General features: G+C 44.5%; 1 protein-coding gene across 5 annotated transcripts; it reads left to right on the top strand.

The window, feature by feature from the left end:
- Positions 1-4,711: 4,711 nt before the first annotated feature.
- Positions 4,712-17,726, top strand: lin54 (lin-54 DREAM MuvB core complex component). 5 transcript variants are annotated; one of them, XM_054758107.1, is made up of 13 exons: positions 4,712-6,311; positions 8,379-9,106; positions 12,216-12,318; positions 12,405-12,535; positions 13,160-13,318; positions 13,406-13,598; positions 13,993-14,066; positions 14,137-14,429; positions 14,503-14,574; positions 14,645-14,747; positions 14,814-14,951; positions 15,029-15,231; positions 16,693-17,726. In XM_054758107.1, exons 2-13 carry the CDS (start codon positions 8,429-8,431, stop codon positions 16,892-16,894), a joined length of 2,349 nt encoding a protein of 782 aa, XP_054614082.1. In that variant the 5' UTR covers positions 4,712-6,311; positions 8,379-8,428; the 3' UTR covers positions 16,895-17,726. The 5 variants fall into 5 exon arrangements, with proteins under 5 accessions (XP_054614082.1, XP_054614085.1, XP_054614081.1 ...); XM_054758110.1 differs by having other exon boundaries at positions 4,715-6,311; positions 8,409-9,106; positions 13,163-13,318; XM_054758106.1 differs by having other exon boundaries at positions 4,719-6,311; positions 8,409-9,106; positions 16,693-17,725.
- The last annotated feature ends 34 nt before the right edge of the window (positions 17,727-17,760 follow it).

Genomic DNA, 17,760 nt, shown 5'->3' with positions numbered 1-17,760 from the left:
GGCATTGAACGCAACACCGCCCCGTGTGACGTTTAGGGTCCACTGGAATGTCGGACACGTCCACTACATCCCGACTAATATCAATCACTCGGCATTAGGGGGCAAATCACCATTCTTTTAAAATCTTTAATTATCCATCCATCCATCCATCCATCCATTTTTTGCCTTTCTTCTTCTTCTTCTTCTTCTCTTTATTGTTATTATTCTTATTAATAATTATTATTATTATAGCACTCCTACAGCGAAAATGCTAGTCAAAGATCCTGACAGGAGTGACCTGCTGTTTTTAGAAATTTACTGCAAAAATGTGAGTTGAAGCTCCTCTATATGACAGGAATGATCTGCTGTTTTTAGGTGTCTGCTCAAAGAAATGTGAGTCAAAGATCCTCTATATAACAGGTATGCTCTGCTGTTTTTAAGGATGGACTGCAACATTGCTAGTCAAAGATCATCTACATGGGAGGAGCACTGTGCTGTTTATTGCAAAAGCATCATCAAAGATGGTGTATGTGACAGGAGCGCGGGTGTCCATGTGAGTGTAAATGGAAGGTGTCAGCTGGGTGATTGCGTTTGCCAGTGGGACGTTTGTGAATAAGATTTTAGGCGTTTGCTTCACGTAAAATCATACAGTTTGTCAGTGTCAGTAATGAGCTCACTGGTCTTTCTGCACCACCGCCCCCGCCCCCCTGCTTTGTGTGTGGGACAGAGTCATCAGCGGCATGCCGGCCCCCACGCTGTGTCAATGATTTAGACTCCCCGCTTGAATATCTTGGCTATTGTCTCTTTTTTTCCTTTGGCAGTGCAGGAGGGGCACAGTAATGGCTGAGCCTGTTGGCCCAGCATGCCGGTGACAGCGGGGGGGGGCTCAGAGAGACGGAATATCCCCTCTCACTGATGGCATTTACTCTCTTTTTCTTTTTGCTTTCCACGAAGACGGGAAAGAAGTAGTGATGGAAATCTGTTGATGGGAGATGATTCCATATGCAGACGCAGCATCCAAAACATCAAACAGCACCATTGCACAGCGTCTGTAAAGCATGCCATTCAAGACCATACCGCTCTATGGTTCCATTTGTACACAGGAACCTTACGCGGAGCAGTAAAGATCCTGTCCCCAAATGCTGTAAATTCTAAAAAAAGTAAATTCTAAGAAAAGAAAAAAGGAAATCATCTGGAAATAACTGCATCAAATTTGATGGAAACGGATATCAATTTTGGAAATATGGGGCATTAATTTGTTCCAAAAATATTACACATTTAGAAATCCCACACTTTTTGCATGTTTAATGCGAGTGGCAACTTGTCCCATGCGGTTGGACAGTCCTTGAACGCACCATGTAACTTTGTCCCACACTGCACAGACAGACAGACATACTGATCAATCTGACAACATTAAATAAAAAGCTCAAGTAATCATCGATAATAATAAAAAAAAACAAAAAACAATGAGGTGAGATTACTGTGCGGGAGAGCAAATCAAGCACTCCTTTTTTCTCCTGCCTGTGACGTTACAAACATTCACCTTGAGAGGAAGGACATTGTACCAAATGCTCCACAATGAAGGGAAAGCACACAAAAAAGCTGATCAGCCGCCTGAAACGCCAGCCCCGCAACGTTTGAAAAGTGCAAAAGGTTTGCCAGAGACCTCCGTGGCATCACAGCGGCCGCTCGGAGCGTGTGCCCGAATACAGTGCACCTTGCTGGGCCACAGCAGGTGGCTCCTCCCCCTCTATACTCTGGTTCTCCTGATAGTAGTGATGTCATGATATTTCAACAGGTACACTTGGTCACATCCTCGTTTGTTCCAGTCCTTCTTACCTCCACGTGTGCACACGCTACACTTACACCTCAATACAACAAGTAGATATCAGAAACTTACAATGAGTCTCTTCCAGCGCTGGGGAGGAATTTAGCAGAATTGTTGTCATTCAGCCGCATTGGAGGCTTTTCCTTTTGAAGGTCATGCCACAGCATGTCAGTAGGATTCAGGTCAGGACTTGGACTAGACCACTCCAAAGTCTTCAGTCATTCATGCTGGTGTGTTTTGGATCATTGTCCAAGCTGCTTTCAGCTTGAGGTCACCAACATTCTTCTTCAGCAGAATTCATGCTTCCATTTATCACAGCAAGTCTTCCAGGTCCTGAAGACCATCACGCTACCACCACCATATTTTACTGTTGCTGTGATGAAATGCGATTACTTTTACGCCAGATGTCATGGGACACACACCTTCCAAAAAGTTCAACCTTGGTCCCATCAGACCACAGAGTATTTTCCCAAAGGTCTTGGGGATCATCAAGATGTTTTCCTGCCTGAATGTTGTTTTTGTTCAGCAGTGGTTTTGGTCTTGGAACTCTGCCATGCAGGCCGTTTTTGCCCAGCGTCTTTCTTATGGTGGAGTCATGAACTCTGACCTTCACTGAGGCAAGTGAGGCCTGCACTTCTTTGGATGTTGTCGTGGGGTCTTTTGTGACCTTTTGTGACCTGTGGCTCTATAACCTTTTCCACACTGATAGATCTCAATTCATCTCACTTAAGTTATGTTTTAACAGGGGGGGCACCACTGTACATATGTATCTTTGTCAATGCAAACCGAGAAGTGAGGATGTGGGTAGGCCATGCAGGGGCACATATGATTGGTCAGCCAGATGACACGTGTGTTTGATGCGTGGATTGGCGCCATGGCAACATGAGGTAGTCCTGGAGGATGTGATTATCCTTAAAGCTACAGACACATGAAACAGTGTGCTCCCAGTGGACGTGCGTTCAAGCAACACACTTCCAATACACCATTGTGGCACCTCTGAGACTTATTTAAAATTGTTAAAAAATACAATAATAAGACACCTCTGACTTGTGGATCTTTCTACAAGCTTATTTTATTTGTCTAATTAGCAAGATTCTATGTACGAGCTGCTGTGCTCTGTGTGCTATATGCTATACCGTCATCTCTCCTGGGCATCACACACACACACACACTCATCACCGTGCACGCTCATTTGCATTCTCATCAGCATGCATGAACTTTAATAGCCTAACAGCCTCATAACACACTTTAATGAGCACAGAAGTGTGAGGACCACAATTAAACCTGACATTCAATCAGCCAGCACCGACGGGCGGGGCTGCAGAGTGGTGGGTGGGTGTGTGCGTTTGGGTTGGCGATGGCTGACGTTAGCAAAGGAAGAATGGAAGAAAGAGGATACAACGCCGCCACGGAAACAAAAAATGCAAGAAATGACGCACACTATCAAATGTTTTGTTAGTGTTTATCCTGCTGCCTGCTTCATGAAGCATGACCGCATGTCATACTTGGAGTATTTTGGCAACTTTGATTTCACATAGCAACATAGAAAGGAATGCTACACCTAGCATCAAAAACCAGCTCCAATATGTAGCATTACCTTGATGAAGCTAGTGGCTAGCCGGCTGGTAGCTAGCCGCTGTGGTGAGGTGTCACTACGCCAGTAAGGTAGTTCTTGGGTGTAACAATGTTAATAACAATAATATTAATAATAACAATGTGCTTCATATGCAGCTCACATGATGGACATGGAGCCTTGTTGGGGCTTTTTGGAGTTTTTTTCCAGGTGCGTCCCAGTACGAGCATTCTTAGCTGCCTCTTTGTGTCTGTTTTTATATCTTTAGAAGGCACAGAAAAGAGGGAGACGTGTGTTCATGTCTCATGTAAGGATTGTGGATGATGGACAACATTCCAAAGAAAGTGCACTTTTCCTTTAAAGGACTTGGAGTGTTGGCCTTGGTGGAGGTATCTGCTCTAGTATAGATTGTTCATGTGTTGTCCTTTTTGAAGTAGTTGATTAAAAATCTGCAGACTTACTTGTGTTTTGGAGCAAAGGAGTACATGATGAAACATTAACAGGGGTGTCCATGGGGTGGGGGGTGTTTATGGTGAATAATGAACATTACAGTGAGAAGGAGTGCTCATTTCAATGCACACGTCTTCAAGTGTGTGAAAAATAATAGAAGTGTCCGCACGCTGCTGAATATTTCATCTGCCCCGCCTGCCTGCCTCTTTCCCCAAATTTCACGGGCTGACGGATGACTTTTTCACCCCTCCCTTACCAAAAAACCCAGCAAGAAAATTAAAATTTGATGCATTTTTAATAATGAAGCTGAAAAGTGTTTGGGGTGTGAGTGTTAAAGCAATGCTAAACTGATCTGAGGGGAGGAAAAAGCCTGAGAGGGACATTAGGAATTTATTATTTTATCAGCAGCTATTTATTATTAATACAGAGCAGCAGCATTACCATTCATAGACATAAAAAGCAGGGACTCCTGGGGGGCTGCTTTTCAAGGTGAAACATTCAAAAGAAGATATTAGCATTAGCTTTGGGTGTTTTTGTGACACCGCCCTAGCGATGCTAACCATAGCACAGGAAAGCTGCGCATGCGTCGCTGTCCTGGCTGCTCAGTACAACATGGCAGAACACAAGCAGAATATGAAGTCATCTTAACTTATTTTTACACTTGTTAATTAAAAATTAAAAATAAAAATGTCTGGGCCGCCACCGTGAGAAACCAACCTGCTGTCTCCTTGACCTCCACCCGCCACGCACATGAAGAGCAGAGGATGACTGGGTAACGCCCGCGGGCCGCCGAGGCTCCTCCGCGGTCTCACATTCATCGCCGCGCGTCGCCCGCAAGCAATCCATTAATATTTCAATTGACTGCAAATAAGCCCCGGAATGATGAATAAATGCCTCGTACCCAAATTCAATTACCGCTACAAATTGCTGAGGAGGAGGAGGGCAAAGATGTGAGAAGAAAAGGTGGAATGAAATGTACTTACTTGATATTGTAGCCCTTTCCACCTTTCCAAGTTATTTAGTTACTTCCCTGCATGTTGAGTCTGCTAGCATCCATTCTTTGTTCAACAAAAAGCATGAGAGTGCTTCCTAGCTTTGAACTGCAGTACTATTTTCTACCACATGGTGGAGCCAAAGCTCCCAGTAAAACTACAGTACAGTGGTGGTGGTGGGACAGTAGGCCACATGTACAGGTATTCTTCTTGTAGTAATAACAGCTTGTTGGATAGATTGGATTTTGCCATAAAAATGTGCTTTATTTCATTTTATATTATTTCATTTCGACCTAGTAAAAGTATCAGACATACAGTACATACAGTTTGCATTCCTGACAATTCTAATGTTCCTCCCCGTTTATGGCCGTTCATTGCTTCCAGACCCGACAAAGTAGGCTTCATTATTACTAAGTGGAATATTGTCATTACAATCTTCTAGAGAGCTCTCGAGACATGAAATAACACCTCCATAGTCACCTTACATTTGTATTACCCAATGCAGTAGATGTAATCAAAGAAAATATGACGTAAACATTACACATAAATAAGATAACGTAGACTCACACGTTAGCAGTTCCTTGTTGATGTTTCTGAACAGTGTAGTTCCTTGCGGCTTTAAATGGCTTTACACTGGTATTAGCCAATATAGTAGACAGAATAAGAGTAAATAAGCCACGTAAAAAGCAAAACTCCTGCTTGCAGTGTCACAGTAAACGTGTTCCCTAGGAAACTTTCGTGATGAGTCTCATGCCTGTCTCAGTGAACACCGACACCTAGTGGCCAATGTGGAATACTACATTCTTAATTACAATGCTTCTTCGGCCTTGTATTTGTATTTTACTTCATTTACTTTGATCATTTGGGTATTTTTAGGCTTGAAAATACTTCATTTAGGCCAAGAATAAGTACAGTCTGCTTAAATATGCTTTTTTAAAACTACTGTAATAATAGGCCGTATTGAACCACAAAACAGTGATCTTTTAAATGATTCATTAATTTCTGAAAAATAGATATAGCGAGGGATTGGTGTACAATGTTGCAGCAATTAGCTTGCCAGCTAGCAGACACATTAACAAACAAACATTTGATTACACAACTGTGTGGTATTTGTCAGTGTATACATCCATCAGTATATCTCATGTGGACGCAACAAGCTGATATTTTGGTGGTTTTGATTTAATTTTGTTTTTTTAAGTGAGTTTTTAAGTTTTATGTGTACAACCTGGGTGTTAATGTAGGTGTAACGTACTGACACTAACGCTCAACAACAGAGGACCTTCTGGACTGTTTTTTTCGTAAACAGGCATGGTGAAGAACGGCGCTTCCTGTACCTTTAAGCGTGACGTGGTGATGACGTGATGGGAAGAAGGCGTGACCGACCTGTGAAATGTCAGGGAGGAATGGCGCTCGGCGCGGTATTTTGAACAATCCCCTTTTTGCTCTCCTCGGTTTGCCCGCAAAAGCTGGCCTGCGTGGAATAACTAAGGTAAGCGCCGCTTTATGTTGGACTGTTCCGCGGGTTTGCTGCATTGGAGCCCGCGGAAAACATGAAAAGGTGTTTAAAGTGGAGGAATAACGTAGTGCTAGCTAGCTTGGGGGGTTAGCAAGCTCAGCAAGTTTGCTAGTACAGTTGTCCGGATCGCCCAGCCTGCTGATGGGTAGACACCCATGTGGGTGTCCAGGGCCTCCCAAAACTACAAGTTCAAGCATTGTGTTATATTAAGTATTTATTATGATTATGTCATTTAATGTCACGATTAAGTTAGCAAAGTGAGGGCTAACGCTCCGTAGTAGCAATGGGAGAGTTGTTTTGTTTTGGCGATGTATTATAAGTGTAACTCTACTCTTGTATGCTTGGAATCTACACACGTATTTGAATCTTTTACATTTTTCCCACCTGTTGTCACGATTATGAACACCACAACAGACCTCTACATTCCATATTTAGATGAGCTGTACCCCTTGAAATATGTGCGTGTGTTCGGCCCAATGTTTATTTTCTTTTCTTTTAGTAGCCAAAAGCAAAGCTGAACATGCCTAATGTCAATTCAAAAAGAGTAATTGGAAAGGGTGTATTTGCATACATGTCTTAATGGAAGCTGCCTACAGTCGTGTTTATGCTAGCTAAGACTTATGAACACGTAGTTACTGGCATTGTTGGTGGCGTAATTACGTTTGGTCGTGTCTTGGAGGTCTTATGTAGTTGCGGCCGATTCATGTGATATTTCATTAAGAATACAAGCACTGCTCCTCCTCTTCGTAGCACGTCTCCACAGCTCGCTGTTAGCCGCACAACTAGCTTGCTTGCTAGCTGGGCTTGATGACGAGATAAAAATGGCGGATCTTTCGAAATCCGAAGCCCGGCCCGAAATAGTAAACGCAGCTCTCTCTCTCTCTCTCTCTCTCTCTCTCTCTCTCTCTCTCTCTCTCTCTCTCTCTCTCTCTCTCTCTCTCTCTCTCTCTCTCTCCTTCTCTCTCTCCTTCTCTCCCTCTCTCTCTCTCTATCTCTCTCTCTCTCTCCTTCTCTCTCTCTCTCCTTCTCTCCTTCCCCTAGCTGGAGCCTCTCTCCTTCCTTCCCATTTGATTTTTCCCATGCATAAAGTAATGTACCTCCACAACATTCCCGCTGGCTGCTTTTTTTGCGGACACCAAGACGAGGGGGCGATAAAGGGAGAGATCTCGGTCAGGTCGGCGGTGGGGCACACAAAGGTGCAGTGGAGATGAGCTTCTACTTAGCTGTCAGTCTTGGTTGTAAACGAGGAGAAGTGAATTGTCACATTTAGGGCCTTTCTTCTTGGATTTTATTGAAAATCTATGTAGTAATCGCCCACTTTTAAGTCAGAAAAGAGGGCGAATCCGGGTGCTAATACGCTAGCTGGTTTGTTTACTTTCTCCTAAAAGCTTCTAAACGGAACCATTTTTAAATCGAACATGACATTATTCCTCAATTACTATACTTGAATGCTCGCATTACAACATGAACACCATTGTGTACTAATAACATTGTGTTCCAGGCATAATAACATTCCTGTTGCTTGCTTTCTACTGCTTCTACTACTATTACTAGTACTGTTACTAGTACTATTGCTGTTACTGTTACTACACACCGTTGCAATGATTTGAAATATCTGTGTGAAAAGTCTGTGAGAATGATTTATGTAACAATTTAGGAATTTTGCAGTGAGCTGTTTCCAATGTTTTGATCATCTTTTGTACCTTCATTAGGTAACCAATATATTAGAAACAGCTCTTATTATGATGCAGTACTTAAAATACAAGTATGGATATTTGGGACTGCACACTTTTTACACTTTTTAAAATCAAACGAGTCATGTAATAAATGGAAAACAGCATCGTTTGCACACAGGAGAAGAAATGAAGCTGGAAAAAAGGAAGATATTTCTTTGAGTATTGGCTAAAGCGTGAGACATTCAAGTGTAATGTGTGGTGCTTTTAAAGGTGTACCAGAATGTTGTGATGATTTTATGAAGTGATTTTACCCTTCTTGTCTGTAAAGCACTTTGAATGACCTTGTGTATGAATTGTGCTCTAGAAATCAACTTGCCTTGCCTTGCCTTACCAGGCTGCTGAGTCCTCGCCAACATGGACGTGGTGCCGCCTGAGCTCAACAGCCTCCTTCCCGATGAGATCATGGACATGGAGGCCATTGAGGAGGTGGCTCACTCCCAGTCGGAGTCCGGTCAAGACACGTCTGTCCCCATGGAAACGGACACACCGCCAGCGCCCGAGAATGTGGGTGTGTCCACCTCCGCGGAATCTCAGCTTCCCGTCTCAGCCCCCAGCTTGACCTCCCAACTCCTTAACCTGAAACCGGCGGCGTTGGCCACCTCCATCGCCGTCACCAAAACCACAGACAGCGTCACAGGGACGACGGTCTCCACGAGTGGCTTGCAAAAGCTCACGGCGCCGTTCACCATCTCTGCCGCCAACCACCAGATCATCCTAAATAAGGTGGCTTCGTCGCAAGCCACGGAAGCGGCACGCTCGGCAGGGGTGGCGGCCGCCCCGCAGATCATCAAGCAGGACGGCCAGAAGCTCTTGGTGACCACCATTGGGAAGGCGGGACAACCCATAGTGCTGCAGCTGCCCCACACGGCGGCCGCCAAGGCGGGCGGGGCTCAGGGCGCGGCCGACGGAAAGTCGCCGGCGCCGCAGATCAAGGTGGTGACCATTGGGGGGAGGTCGGACCTGAAGCAAGTGGTTGGGACTGCAGCCGGGCAGATGACTGCACTACAAAGCCAGCAGCTCAAGACTGTGCAGGTGACTCACACCAGGACAATCATACGCTAATAAGGGTGTATACTCACACCAGGACAATCATACGCTAATAAGGGTGTATACTCACACCAGGACAATCATACGCTAATCAGGGTGTACTCACACCAGGACAATCATACGCTAATAAGGGTGTATACTCACACCAGGACAATCATACGCTAATAAGGGTGTATACTCACACCAGGACAATCATACGCTAATAAGGGTGTACTCACACCAGGACAATCATACGCTAATAAGGGTGTATACTCACACCAGGACAATCATACGCTAATAAGGGTGTACTCACACCAGAACAATCATACGCTAATAAGGGTGTATACTCACACCAGGACAATCATACGCTAATAAGGGTGTATACTCACACCAGGACAATCATACGCTAATAAGGGTGTATACTCACACCAGGACAATCATACGCTAATAAGGGTGTACTCACACCAGGACAATCATACGCTAATCAGGGTGTACTCACACCAGAACAATCATACGCTAATAAGGGTGTATACTCACACCAGGACAATCATACGCTAATAAGGGTGTATACTCACACCAGGACAATCATACGCTAATAAGTGTATACTCACACCAGGACAATCATACGCTAATCAGGGTGTACTCACACCAGGACAATCATACGCTAATAAGGGTGTACTCACACCAGGACAATCATACGCTAATAAGGGTGTACTCACACCAGGACAATCATACGCTAATCAGGGTGTACTCACACCAGGACAATCATACGCTGATAAGGGTGTACTCACACCAGGACAATCATACGCTAATCAGGGTGTATACACACACCAGGACAATCATACGCTAATCAGGGTGTACTCACACCAGGACAATCATACGCTAATAAGGGTGTATACTCACACCAGGACAATCATACGCTAATAAGGGTGTACTCACACCAGGACAATCATACGCTAATAAGGGTGTATACTCACACCAGGACAATCATACGCTAATAAGGGTGTATACTCACACCAGGACAATCATACGCTAATAAGGGTGTATACTCACACCAGGACAATCATACGCTAATAAGGGTGTATACTCACACCAGGACAATCATACGCTAATAAGGGTGTACTCACACCAGGACAATCATACGCTAATAAGGGTGTATACTCACACCAGGACAATCATACGCTAATAAGGGTGTATACTCACACCAGGACAATCATACGCTAATAAGGGTGTACTCACACCAGGACAATCATACGCTAATAAGGGTGTATACTCACACCAGGACAATCATACGCTAATAAGGGTGTACTCACACCAGAACAATCATACGCTAATAAGGGTGTATACTCACACCAGGACAATCATACGCTAATAAGGGTGTATACTCACACCAGGACAATCATACGCTAATAAGGGTGTATACTCACACCAGGACAATCATACGCTAATAAGGGTGTACTCACACCAGGACAATCATACGCTAATAAGGGTGTATACTCACACCAGGACAATCATACGCTAATAAGGGTGTACTCACACCAGGACAATCATACGCTAATCAGGGTGTACTCACACCAGAACAATCATACGCTAATAAGGGTGTATACTCACACCAGGACAATCATACGCTAATAAGGGTGTATACTCACACCAGGACAATCATACGCTAATAAGTGTATACTCACACCAGGACAATCATACGCTAATCAGGGTGTACTCACACCAGGACAATCATACGCTAATAAGGGTGTACTCACACCAGGACAATCATACGCTAATAAGGGTGTACTCACACCAGGACAATCATACGCTAATCAGGGTGTACTCACACCAGGACAATCATACGCTGATAAGGGTGTACTCACACCAGGACAATCATACGCTAATCAGGGTGTATACACACACCAGGACAATCATACGCTAATCAGGGTGTACTCACACCAGGACAATCATACGCTAATAAGGGTGTATACTCACACCAGGACAATCATACGCTAATAAGGGTGTACTCACACCAGGACAATCATACGCTAATAAGGGTGTATACTCACACCAGGACAATCATACGCTAATAAGGGTGTATACTCACACCAGGACAATCATACGCTAATAAGGGTGTATACTCACACCAGGACAATCATACGCTAATAAGGGTGTATACTCACACCAGGACAATCATACGCTAATAAGGGTGTACTCACACCAGGACAATCATACGCTAATAAGGGTGTATACTCACACCAGGACAATCATACGCTAATAAGGGTGTACTCACACCAGAACAATCATACGCTAATAAGGGTGTATACTCACACCAGGACAATCATACGCTAATAAGGGTGTATACTCACACCAGGACAATCATACGCTAATAAGGGTGTATACTCACACCAGGACAATCATACGCTAATAAGGGTGTACTCACACCAGGACAATCATACGCTAATAAGGGTGTATACTCACACCAGGACAATCATACGCTAATAAGGGTGTACTCACACCAGGACAATCATACGCTAATCAGGGTGTACTCACACCAGAACAATCATACGCTAATAAGGGTGTATACTCACACCAGGACAATCATACGCTAATAAGGGTGTATACTCACACCAGGACAATCATACGCTAATAAGTGTATACTCACACCAGGACAATCATACGCTAATCAGGGTGTACTCACACCAGGACAATCATACGCTAATAAGGGTGTACTCACACCAGGACAATCATACGCTAATAAGGGTGTACTCACACCAGGACAATCATACGCTAATAAGGGTGTATACTCACACCAGGACAATCATACGCTAATAAGGGTGTATACTCACACCAGGACAATCATACGCTAATAAGGGTGTACTCACATTTTCACCAATAAACTTAACAGAAAAAAAGGGGAGGAGAAAAAAACCCAAACAACACCTCCTGATTGGCAGTTGTCTTGTTCACCTCAAAGAGCTGATGATTCACCACCACAGTGAGATGCTTAGATGCAGGCATTGGGCCGTGACTGCCATCATCCACCAGTCAATGCTGTGAAATTGATTGTTGATGAATTGATGGTTTGATGCAAGGCTGTGACAAGTGTGGACGGGGTTGTTTGTCATAACAGCTCACAAAGAAAACACCAGCGTCCTCGGCTCCGCCCATCAAGTTCATCATCACAAAAGCCGTCAACAGCAAAGCTCAGACGTCTGGAGCTCCTGTCATCGCAGGTGAGGCCCTTTACCTTCATTTCAGTTTTTTATTAGCTGTTTTGTCCCCACCACTCACGCGTGCATTGTATCCCCTTCAATCTTAGGACGGGTCCTTGCCCAGAATTCGCCCGTGATGCCTCAGAGGACCATCACGCTGTCAGAGACCCACAACGCCAGCATCCAAAGCATCGCCGGCAAAAAGATCGCCATCTCTCCGCTCAAGACTCCCAGCAAGGTTGGTGCTTTGCGCTTCATCGACCGTTTTAACACCACTTGGAAATCACAAAACTCTTTAACACTACACATGACAGCCGTATCCTTGAGCATGTTATCTGGTCCTAGGAAAGTGACAGTAATAACGAGGGACGTCACGAGATCTTGCGAGACTAAAATGTGACAAGATTTCTGGTTCAGAAAAAACTGTCTCGTGGGCACCACAATAATCCCTAACATGGCCTACTGCTGCAGCTGTAACCCATACCAAGATACAGCTCAACTCTGAACCCCTGATGCCACTTACTCTCCACTCCCACTTTCTGCTCCCCTAGCACCACAACACATTTACAGCAACACTCACAAGTACAAGTCCTTTTTATGTCTTATTATGTCTACTATATTGGGTAATAGGAGTGGAAAGGTGACTACAGTATAGGGGTGTTATTTCATGTCTAGAGGGTTCTAATCATGTTAGAAAGGATATTTAGAAGGTTGAAAACAGGAAAATATTCCATTAATAAATAAGTAATCCTTGTTGTCTGGCACTAATTACTGCAGATTACTGCAGTACTAAACTGTACTACTAACTTTGGCAACTTGAAATCCATCCTCCCATTTTACCGATATGAGTGGACCCCTCCAGCAGGTGACTGTGGTGTCTGTGGCTTCGCCGACCTCCAGCGCTTCCCAGAAGTCCGTGACCCTTCCTGTCAGTGTTGCGCTGGGCCAGCAGATCCTCTCAGTCCAGCAGCCCACCTCTGTGTCGCCGGTGAAGGTGGCCACCAGCCAGTCTACAGCACAGGTGGGAGCCCATGGCGCAGCAGGAACCTATGCTAGACTGTACCCGAGGTACCATCTCTGACCCTGTATTCCACTTCCACTCCCTCAGAATATCAAACCAGTTCAGTCTGTGGCAGTGGGCGGCTCCCAGTTCAAGACCATCATCCCGCTGGCGACCCAGCCCAACGTGCAGCAGATTCAGGTGCCGGGAAGCCGGTTCCACTATGTGCGCCTGGTCACGGCCACCACGGCGAGCGGCGCGGTGCCACCCAGCGCCCCCAGCACCAGCACCATGCAGACAGGTGATGCTCTTGTGGCTTTGTCATAGTTAGGGGTTAGGCTTAACCCATTGGTCAACAGATGATATCTTTTGTAATGCACCTTGCTTGTCCCATCGCTCCTATTCTGCTGTATGACTGCAATTTCACTGGATTATTTCCAGTCTTATTTGGAGTAGTTGTGAGTATTTGTATTGTGCAAAGTGGCAACGGTCATGAATGACTTGAGAGGAGAAATCGTATGCGTGAAATGACATGTCTTTTTTGCGCACACAAATGTAGTTGCAGGTGAGCGAGCATGTGTACTGTAGGTTATCATTCAGAACACTAGAACAGCCATTCTGTGACTCGGCTACGCTGTGCTGGAATCAGAAACGGGTGTTCATTTGACATGGAATGATGTTTAAATATCCCACAGCCAAACCCATGGGGGTCAGTACAGGGGCGGTGAGGATGTCGGTCCCCATTGTGCCGGCACAAAGCGTCAAGCAGGTAAGGGTTGGCGTCAGCGCCTCTTTCTTCTCTGTTGGAAGGGAGCCTCACTTCAACGTTTTCGCCACAGATGGTGGCCAAGTCGCTGACGCCGGGCACCCAGGTGGTCACCAGCACGCCCACCCAGCAGCGCCTCATCATGCCCGCCACGGCGCTGCCCCAGATCCAGCCCAACTTCACCAACCTGCCGCCGGGCACCGTGCTGGCCCCAGCCCCGGTTGGAGGGAACGTGGGTTACGCCGTGGTACCGGCGCAGTACGTCACGCAGCTGCAGCAGGCGCCGATCGTGACCATTGCCAACAGCTCCGGTTATCCCGCCTCCACCGCCACCATCCAGACGCAGGCCCGGCTGCCCCTCAATGGGTGAGCAGCCCACTTTCTCTGTCGTATTTTTCGTATTTGTTCATGGCTCATATTTGGACTCACCCGTCACCAGCATGTCGACGGTGGACGCGAGCGCCAGGCCGAGGAAACCCTGCAACTGCACCAAATCTCAGTGTCTAAAGCTGTGAGTACGACCCTTCTGGATTGGTTTGCTTGGTTGATGGATGCTGCATGTGTGTGATGTTCCTGTCCAGATACTGCGACTGCTTTGCGAACGGGGAGTTCTGCAACAACTGCAACTGCAACAACTGCTTCAACAACCTGGAGCACGAAGCCGAGCGCTCCAAAGCCATCAAGGTCAGTGGGAGGTTTTTTCGTCTTTTAGTTGAGTCAGGCGCTTCATCGGAGGTGCTGTGTTCACAGACGTGTTTGGACCGCAACCCCGAGGCCTTCAAGCCCAAAATTGGCAAGGGCAAAGAGGGCGAGTCGGACCGGCGCCACAGTAAAGGCTGCAACTGCAAACGGTCGGGTTGCTTGAAGAACTATTGCGAGTGCTACGAGGTGGGCCCTGACTTATGCTTCCTGAGGCCTCAAAAAATGAGCAATTGTCCCGCTCACATCTTCTCCTCCTCGTCTAGGCCAAGATCATGTGCTCGTCCATCTGTAAGTGCGTCGGCTGCAAGAACTTCGAGGAGAGCCCGGAGAGGAAGACGCTGATGCACCTGGCCGACGCCGCCGAGGTGAGAGTCCAGCAGCAGACGGCCGCCAAGACCAAGCTCTCCTCGCAGATCTCGGACCTGCTCATGAGGACCACGCCCGTCATCGCAAGTGGAGGCGGCAGGTAGGAAAAACATCTATTACGCCGTGCTTGCACTACACCGGTCGTACCGCGGGAGTGCTCTCATCCACGCCTAACTAAGCACACTTCCTGTCCTTTGGCACCACTGGACCACGTGGGCCAGCACAGACAAGTCATAGAACAGCCAGAGCCACATCGTGAAAAAGCATTTTATTCATATCAACTTCATTCTTTCATCTTTTATTCCCTTTTTTCTCCATTTTCACCTTTCAACTTTCTTCGTAAGTCATTTTCTTCTCAGAATATTATGACTTTGCTCCCATAATAAATTGCCTGCATTTTTTCATAATATTGTAACTTTTTCCCCAACCAAATTTTTCAAAAATGACAACTTTATTTTGTTTTGTTTATTGACTTGAAACAAATGTCTTAGTTTTTCTTTAATATTTCAACTTTATGCTCCTAAAATGTTATTTTCCCACATAACATTACAGGTTTATGCCCATAAAATTGCAACTTTTTTTCCTCATTAGATTACAACTTTTTTCTTTTAATATTTGACTTTATTCTCGTAAAATGACTGTTTTCTCCATTTTTGCTGTATATCAACTTTCTTCTTGTAAATGTTCTTGTTGTAATATTATGATTTTATTCTCATATTATTTATTTCCCACAATATTCTAACTTTAATATTTCAGTTTTATGTTACTAAAATTATGTTACTTTTCCTCATAATATTATGACATTATTGTCATAAAATTACCACTTTTTCTTGTTAAATTACAACTTTTTTTTGTTAATATTTTGACTTTATTGTCGTAAAATTACAGCTGTTTTTTCCATTTGTGCTGTTGGTTTTTTTGGTATTTTTGGTATTTTATTCCCATGTTATTTTGACTTTATTCCCATAATGTTAGCTTTTCCCCATCCTAATTTTCTGAAAATTTCAGCTTTATTTTGTTTTGTTTTTTTGTTTCTCATAACTTAAAAAGTGTTTTTCTTGAATATTTCAGTTTTACGATACTAATATTATTTTATATTTCCTCATAACATTACGACGTTATTCTCTTAAAATAATGTTTTTTTTCTCGTTAGATTACAACTTTTTTCTCTTAATATTTTTGACTTTATTCTTGGAAAATTACTGCCAATTTTTCTATTTTGACTGTTATTGTTAGTTTGTTTTTTTATGTTAGTTGTTCTTTTTTTAGTTCAATTATATTTTTAGAATGTGCTGCAGGCCACGGGTCACTGTTGAATGACTGTAATGCAACCGTTCCTCGACACATTTGATAGTGGAATATAAAATGATCCATAAGTCTACCCCACTGCATGCTTGCTCACCTACATTTCACCTAGCGACCATATTTGTGTGCGTAATAAAAATGCGATCGCTCCTCCAGCTGGTAATGAATGACAGCCGCCACCTTGCAGAACAGGAATAATCAGAACGACTGGTGATATTATTTGAAACACATTCTCCCTTTTGCTTTCTTCCGCCAGGCTCCCGTACACGTTTGTGACGAAGGAGGTGTTGGAGGCGACGTGCGATTGTCTCCTAGAGCAGGCCAAGTGGGCCGAACAGACCCGGCAGCCTCACGTGGAGGCTGAGCGCAGGATCCTGGAGGAGTTCGGACACTGCCTCATGCGGATAATCAACTCGGCAGGCAAAGCCAAAGCGGACTGCGCATCCATCAACAGCTAGGTGGTGGTCTCCGGCTCTTCCCTCAGTCACGCCAAATGCGTCCCATACCCTCCTGTGGGTGGGCGGATGAGGTAAAAAGGTCACCCTTCCCCCACGCTCGACAAGAACAATGAGTGGACGCCTGAGTGAGCTGGAGCCAGTCGCAATATAAACTGAAGGACATCAGAGCATATCCGCCATCCACCCTCACACTTTTATTCCCCACTTTTATACTCTTTTCTGTCTTTTTTTTCCTATCTGATGACAAAAATTGGTGTCTAATGGTATATTTGTTCTCCGAGTAGACAAACAGGACATGTATCTTTTGATATTTATTTTGACAAGTATTTGTAATTACTGTTTAGCACTAATCTTGTGTTGCTTCCACTGATGATCATTCTTAACCAAGGCTAGGCTACACTCATTCAGTTCAATTGCTTATCTCACACAACACGCACGCATGCACGCATAGTATCAAGACAAATTCCTCAAGAAATAGTGCAGTACTGCTCCCTCATATTTGGGCATGAATCAAGAAATTGATTGACAGCAGCTCAACCCCATACAATCAAACATCACCATTCTGTTTGTGTGTCTTTTTTACAAGGCTGAATACGACACAAAAGCATTTTAACTGCTTCACAAACTTTATGGGACTAGAAGGAAGTACAGAAACCTCATTGTCACCAAGATACGGTCACCTCTTATTCAATCATTGCACAGCAGTGGGTAAAATACAAATCATTCACAAAAAAAATCTTGGGAAGCCTCATGAAAATTGTGTACAATTAATCAATTGTACAAAAATAAAGCTATTTAGCTATGTATTTCATTCAAACGCAGATATTTTCGCTTTTCTCTGCACGTGAAGTGTTATTTCTTGGCCT

This window comes from Dunckerocampus dactyliophorus, chromosome 17 (assembly GCF_027744805.1).
Source record: "Dunckerocampus dactyliophorus isolate RoL2022-P2 chromosome 17, RoL_Ddac_1.1, whole genome shotgun sequence".
Classification (NCBI taxonomy): Eukaryota; Metazoa; Chordata; class Actinopteri; order Syngnathiformes; family Syngnathidae; genus Dunckerocampus; species Dunckerocampus dactyliophorus.
The sequence above is the reverse complement of the archived record's forward strand: the minus strand, read 5'-3'. Positions and strand labels throughout refer to the sequence as shown.

Excerpts from the sequence above, each read along its gene's own strand:
- lin54 (XM_054758107.1), top strand. The coding sequence starts at position 8,429 with ATGGACGTGGTGCCGCCTGAGCTCAACAGCCTCCTTCCCGATGAGATC. Across the intron at positions 12,319-12,404 it reads TGGAGCTCCTGTCATCGCAG|GACGGGTCCTTGCCCAGAAT; the intron begins GTGAGGCCCTTT and ends CTTCAATCTTAG. Across the intron at positions 14,430-14,502 it reads GCCCGGCTGCCCCTCAATGG|CATGTCGACGGTGGACGCGA; the intron begins GTGAGCAGCCCA and ends ACCCGTCACCAG.